Source organism: Streptopelia decaocto (genome assembly GCF_964273445.1).
Source record: "Streptopelia decaocto genome assembly, chromosome: 5".
Lineage (NCBI taxonomy): Eukaryota > Metazoa > Chordata > Aves > Columbiformes > Columbidae > Streptopelia > Streptopelia decaocto.
In genome coordinates this window covers 14119542-14125918 of record NC_138659.1, presented here as the reverse complement: position 1 = coordinate 14125918, position 6377 = coordinate 14119542, and the positions used below count along the sequence as shown (strand labels likewise).

The following is a 6377-nucleotide window of genomic DNA, read 5'->3' as shown; positions in this document are numbered from 1 at the left end:
AGTAATTTATCGACCCTCCCTTACCCCCGGTGCCTACCGCTATTGGCTGCCACCGCCGTCAGTCAGCGCAGGGGGCAATGGGGGGGCGTGAGCCCGCCCGCCGCGCTCCCGCCGGGTCGCGCGCGCCAAGATGGCGGCGGCGGGGCCGATGGCGCTGGGGCGGGCGGGGACAGCAGCGCGGGGCTGCGGCCTCACCCTCACCCGCGGCATCCTCACCCGCCCGGGGCCGCCTCGTCCCCGCGGGCCGCTGCCGCGCACGCCATGGACCACCCGCGGGCCGCCGCCGGAGGTGCTGGCCCGGGCGGTGGAGCGGCGGCCGGTGCGGGAGCAGGTGGAGCTGGACACCATCACCTACGCCGGGCGGCAGCACTTCCTGCCCGGCTTGGCCCACCCGCGCTTCCCGCCCTGGGAGCGCGGCTGGCGGGACCCGTGGCACTCGCCGGGCCCGCGGTACGAGGAGATGCCGCTGCACAAGGAGCGCGGCTGCTTCATCTGCCACCAGCGCGTCCGCATGCTGGAAGGTACCGCCGAACACGGGGGTTCCGCCTCGGTCTGAGGAGAAACCTCTGTACTGTGGGGGTGACAGAGCCCTGGGACAGGCTGCCCAGAGAGGTTGTGGAGTCTCCTTCTCTGGAGACATTCGGAACCCCCCTGGACGTGATCCCATGCAATCTGCTCTGGTGAACCTGCTTTCGCAGGTGGGTTGGACTAGATGATCTCCAGAGGTCCCTTCCAACACCAGGCAGTCTGTGATTCTGTGGAGGTACCGGTGTGCAGCCCCTGCCCCTCCTCGGCCACCCCGCGGTGCCTCCAGTGCTGCCCCGCACTGCGCAGCATCTTCAAGCACTTGCCCTTCACCGCCAGCCAAGGCTTCTCACATAGTGTATAAAAACATGGAGCCCACCCGCCTCATGAACCAACTTATTGTGCTGGCAGCCCGACCAACAACCTCAAAAATACATGTTCTTGTTTCCTGTTTCAAGGAGTTCGGCAAGCGCAGTGGCTCACCAAGACCAAGCTGGTGGAAGGTTTACCCCCATCGGTGCTCAGCATCATTGATAACCCGGCTCACCGGCTGGAGGAGCACGAGGAGAGGGTGAAGCAGGCGATCTCACATGCACGGCTCTGGGACACAAGAGAACCTGCTCCCAGGAGAGAACATTATTGGTGAGTCTTAGGTCATAGGGAAGATCGCCTGCGTTGTTACAGCTTCTGCATAACCTGGTCATCAAGGAGGTAACTTAAGATCCAGAGTTGGGCAAAGAAAATACATACATAGGTCTATTGTTGAGAGATTCACTTGCTGTGCAAAACAGTTAGACCCTTTGTATCAGGTTGTCAACTTGTAATATAAAACAAACAACAGCAACCAAAACAAAGCACAATTCTAAATATTGACAGTAGCACCAATGTAAACACATCATCTACATTAAAGCTTCTTCTGGCCCGGGTTTGTGTTTCAACCTGAGATCTAGCTGATGCAGAATGTCAGTTTTTAAGCAGCTAATGGTAAGCATTACCTCTGCCAACTTGTAACACTACTGGCGTGTGGGATATTAATCCAACATCTGTGTTAACTGTTTGGAAATGTTGTGCTATTATATGTTTTATGTGTAGTAACGTAACAGTATTCATGACCCAGAACCATCTGCATCCCATTATGATAACATTTTTTATGTAACTTTTTCTTTTCCTCCTTCTAAAGCCCAGTACTATTTGAAGACTTGATACATATATGTCGGTTAATGTCCATGAAGTATCCTTCTCTGACGAAAAGAATGTTGTCTAGAAACTACAAGATAGCAGCTACGTGGGAAAGAGGTTAGTTGCTGCTGTGGTGGAAGCATTTAGCTCTTTTCATTAACATAAGAGGGGTAACAAAGCCGCTGGCTTTAAGGCTGAAGACCTGGAAAAAATGAAACAGTTTCTGGAACCAAGTAATTCTTTCAGTTTTAAATAGCGCTGTAAGCATGGGCAGCCTTACATGATGGCAGGGTACTTGCCCTGAAAAGATTATTGGGTATTAGACAATATAAACAAGATGACAAGAGTGTGTAAGAGTGTCTTAGAACTGATCGGGGTTTTTTTTGCGTCCCAAATCTCTACTCTTGTTTTTCTAAGTACATTTAGTTAAGAAACTAAAACCAGCAATTAACACTGTTATTTTAAAAGAACAACCTTCAGTTGAGCCACTATTTAAGATGAGTTTGGAGGTGAGGGGTAGAGAGTGAACCTTGCAGAACAACGATTCGCTAGAATGCTGCTTCCCAAAAGGAAACATAGGTCTCTCCATGGTCTTACTTCAGCGATGTTTGAATGCAGCCTGATTTCTCTCCCCAGAATCCATCCTCCTTCAGGTCCGAGGCCTGAACGGAATACTCATGAATTCTATGGCCCCAATACCACCAGTAGCCTCCAAGGAGGAGATACTGGCCACTGAAGCACATGTTCTGGAGAACTTCTATCCCATTTCTCCTACAATTGATCTTCAGGAAGTGAATGTGTACAAAGAGCTCAACAATACAGGTACATCTAGCTGTTGATAATAATTTTCTGTCAGACAAAGTGTTTGGGTTAAGCTGATGTTCTTGCGCTTCTGCGAGACAGCTGTGGGGAGGGGGTGGATGGGAGTGAGGGGGCAAGGGAGCTGGGCACAGTGGGCAGTGCAAGCGCTCCAGACCTGTGGTGAGTACACTGTGGTCTAAGCAGGGCTGTGGAGAAGAACTGAAATCCTGGCAGATTAACAGATCTGAAAATATGGGAGAAAACATTGGCTGTGTAGTCTCTCACCAAGCAATTCCTGGCATGATGATCTGCCATTTAGGTTTTCGAGATGGTTATCCGTACTCTCATCCTCACACTCTGTTCTTCCTGGAATCGGCCAACGTTCGTACCGACAGGTTCAGACCAGAACAACTTCGTGCTAAAATGCTGATGTTTGCCTTCGGCAACGCGCTGGCAAAGGCCAAGTTGCTGTACGGGGTATGTATGGGAGGCTGCTGCTGACTTGCTGGGCCTTTGTTCTCTCTTTAAAGCTGCAGCTAGTGGAAAGAGTCCTGAAATTCCCTTGACGTGGCATATTACAGTAGTTTTCAACCCTGAGTTTCCCATTCCAGAGGTCTAACTGACCTTCAGGTATGGTTCTGCTAATCCAGAAAAAGATCTCTCAGTAGTGAGTGAGTTCATGGTGTAACACGCATTGGAGTGGTAATGGGTAGGAACCAGGGAGCAGGTTCAACTGTAAAAGTCTAACGCACCCCACAGCTCAGTATGTAAATTGATATTTCATTGCTGGCTGAAGGAGGAATTTTAATTAAAATACAAAATCTACATTCAGAACTTGTTTGACTAGAGTAATTTTCTGGGCAAGGTAACAATACATTTATTAAAATCCTGGCTTTAAACCAAGGAGAAGATGCAGAATCAGCAAGTACTCGTACCATTTATGTAGTAACTGCCTTTTTAAACGTTCTCCTCCCCCCTGCTTCTTTCCTAGAATGATCCCAAGGTTTTGGAGCAGCCAATAGTGGTGCAAAGCGTTGGCACAGATGGTCAGCTCTTCCAGTTCATGGTGTTCCAGTTAAATACAACAGACCTTGTCTCTAATGATGGCATAAAAAATCTAGTCTGGGTTGACTCTGATCAGAACCTGTATGAAAAAGCCCAGTGTGTTCCAGAAGTCAAGAAGAGAGTCGTTACGGTAAGCAAGCCAGAGTGAAACTTGGGAAACGGTCCTGGAAATCCAACCCTTGCACCTCTGCTGGAGGTTTGGGAGCTGGCATAGAGCTGCAGCGTGGGTTTTAAAACAGCTGAAGGAACCTGACACAGGCACCAGCCTTGTTCTTACTTCAGGTGTTACTGACGGGGAGCATTTGTAGCGCTGATGTAGTGTGCACACCACATGCCGAGCCTAACACGAGCTTCAATGTAAAGATATCCCTGTCTGTAATCTACCAGCTCATCATACGCTTGTTTAAAATCAACTGATGCTCCGATGAAGGCAGCGCTTACATGCAGCTGTCAGTAAATAAGGAGCACAGCGCTGTCAGCCATGGTTATGCTGGGAGGGTGTCTGATGGGCAAAGGGGTTTTTTGCCATCTGAGATTTACACCAGTGGAAGTACCCACGCACAATCCTGTCTGGGGAGGGAGAGCATGATTTGGAAGCTGCCATGTCTGGAGTCTTATTCAAGCGTATTTAAAGCTGTTGTTTGTCTACATTAATCACTTCACTGCAAACTGAGCATCCGTGTCTTTTTTTTTCTCTGCAGAAGCCCACTGGAATATATGGCTTTCAGCCAGACACATTCAAGAAGTTTCTGGCACTGTATCTGCATGGAACTGTGTGAAATTCAGCTCAAATGAAAATACTTCACCAACTGTACCTGCTGCTTTTCTTTGCTAGAACCATTACATAATTAAAGAAGGGTGGATTCATTTACTTTAAAAAATAAATTATATTGTTACTGAGAGTAAAAAAAATTCAAACTAAATTGTGCATGAAGAACCTCTTTCGTTTTTGGGGCTTACTTCTGGGTTCTGTTTAGAGAGAGTCATCAAATACATCGTCCTGCACTCCTCCACTGTTGCCTAGAAAGAACATAAACCAGTCATTATTCCTCTGCGCAGGTTCCGCTCCCAGTGGGCTTTTGCACAGAGCTCGACTCAAACCTATTTTCCGAGGTGGCTTTGAGCACCTCTGAAGGCTGTGTATGGGGAAGAGCCATACAAAGCTTCAAGGGGGAAGCCTGAGACATGAGCCTTTTTCATTCTGCCTGGTTTTTACTTTGTTTTACTCCTGGCCGCTTCGGGATGTATCGTGCTGCCCTGCACTTAGTTTCCAAAGCACTTAATCGGTGAGATGGCTTTGTTTGGATCTATAGAGCTGCAGTTCTTTTATCCCCCAATCCTGGATGAAGAGACTTACCCATTTTGGGAAAACGGTGTAGAATGTGGCGCGAAACTTTGGTGCCTGGTAGCTGCTATTTGCTGCTAAAAATACAAAGGAAGAATTTCTTCTGCTGCAGAGTTAACTGAGCAGGCAGCGTATTCTTTATAACATGGAAGGATTAGCGTGGTTTTTGTAAAATGAAGGCTAAATTAGCTCCAGCCAAATGTAGAATGTTTTGCAGTTCTGCACTGACACCCTGCAGCAGAGGGGAAGGAACAGAGGAGCCTGTGCTATTTTAAGGTGTGGAAGAGCATATTTCCAAGAAATCCATCTCACGTCAGTGCCTTGTGTCAGAGACTGGTCTGCGCTTTGTGATCTCTGGCCATCTGGATGAACACCCCCAGTTGCATGTTCCAGTCTTGATCCATCAGCCAGCCCTACTCTGCAGGTTTCAGAAAACAGATTTTTCACTAGTCAAATTTGAGATCAACAGTTGCACCCAGTAAACTGGGAAGCATTAGCTGTTAAATTAACAAATCCCTCAATAGTTAGGAGAAAATGCTTGAAAAATAAACAATCTAGTAAAGTGTTGCATTCATCTAAATCATGTTAATTCTGCCTGCTCCAGGGATGCCTAATTCAGCTCATCAATTTAAATCTGCTCAGATCTGTAATTTGCACCCAGTTATTTAGGAATACATTTGAATACACTCCTGCTCCGTGGTGACTGTTTCAGGAGTTGTTTCTTTCTCAGGCTGTTGGCTCTCCGCTGTGTCACACGGACCCTGCTGAACAGCTTGAGGCAACAGCCCTCAGACGGTTGACATCCCCTCACCCTCCCAGCATTAGGTGGTTGCTCGTGTTCAGGAGGGAGCCCTGTAGGGCAGGCAACCGCCACGTTAACATTTCTGAGCAGAGGTTTCACTAAGGAAGCTGGTAGAAGAGTGGCTGTGGTGGAGAGGGGGTGAGGAGAAGTGAAATACCTCATGTGCTCCTAGCAGATGTGGGAATCTGTGAAGATGCTCTACATGGGAAAGAGCCAAAGTCCCTTTAGATGCTTTTACCTCTCAACAAAGATATCTCTGTTAGGACAGGCAGTAGAGGCGGAGAAGTTAAGCAAAGCTGGAGTCCTGCTGTCTTCCAAGCCTGAGCAGAGACAAAGCACAAGCACAGGGAGGGATGAGTTAAGGCAGGTCAAAGGCAATTTTGAAAAAATCACAGAATTACAGAACGGTTGGGGTTGGAAGAGACCTCTGGAGATCATCTAGTCCAACCCACCCGCTAAAGCAGGTTCACCAGAGCAGATCACACAGGATTGCATCCAGGTGGGTTTGAATGTCTCCAGAGAAGGAGACTCCACAACCTCTCTGGGCAGCCTGTTCCAGTGCTCTGTCACCCTCACTGTGAAGAAGTTTCTCCTCATATTCAGATGGAACCTCCTGTGTCTCAGTCTGTGCCCATTGCCCCTCATCCTGTCGTTGGGCAC

At 48.4% G+C, this 6377-nt stretch overlaps 1 protein-coding gene across 1 annotated transcript; it reads left to right on the top strand.

Moving 5' to 3' along the window:
- Positions 1 to 98: 98 nt before the first annotated feature.
- MRPL37 (mitochondrial ribosomal protein L37) lies at positions 99 to 4498 on the top strand. Its single transcript, XM_082053075.1, has 7 exons — positions 99 to 521; positions 984 to 1167; positions 1706 to 1821; positions 2341 to 2526; positions 2825 to 2982; positions 3497 to 3700; positions 4272 to 4498. The coding sequence occupies exons 1-7, from the start codon at positions 131 to 133 to the stop codon at positions 4347 to 4349; spliced, it is 1317 nt and encodes a 438-aa protein (XP_081909201.1). The 5' UTR covers positions 99 to 130; the 3' UTR covers positions 4350 to 4498.
- Positions 4499 to 6377: the final 1879 nt, after the last annotated feature.

Coding starts and splice junctions, on each gene's coding strand:
- MRPL37 (XM_082053075.1), top strand. CDS start 131: ATGGCGGCGGCGGGGCCGATGGCGCTGGGGCGGGCGGGGACAGCAGCG. Junction 1,822..2,340: donor AGCAGCTACGTGGGAAAGAG/GTTAGTTGCTGC, acceptor TTCTCTCCCCAG/AATCCATCCTCCTTCAGGTC. Junction 2,527..2,824: donor CAAAGAGCTCAACAATACAG/GTACATCTAGCT, acceptor TCTGCCATTTAG/GTTTTCGAGATGGTTATCCG.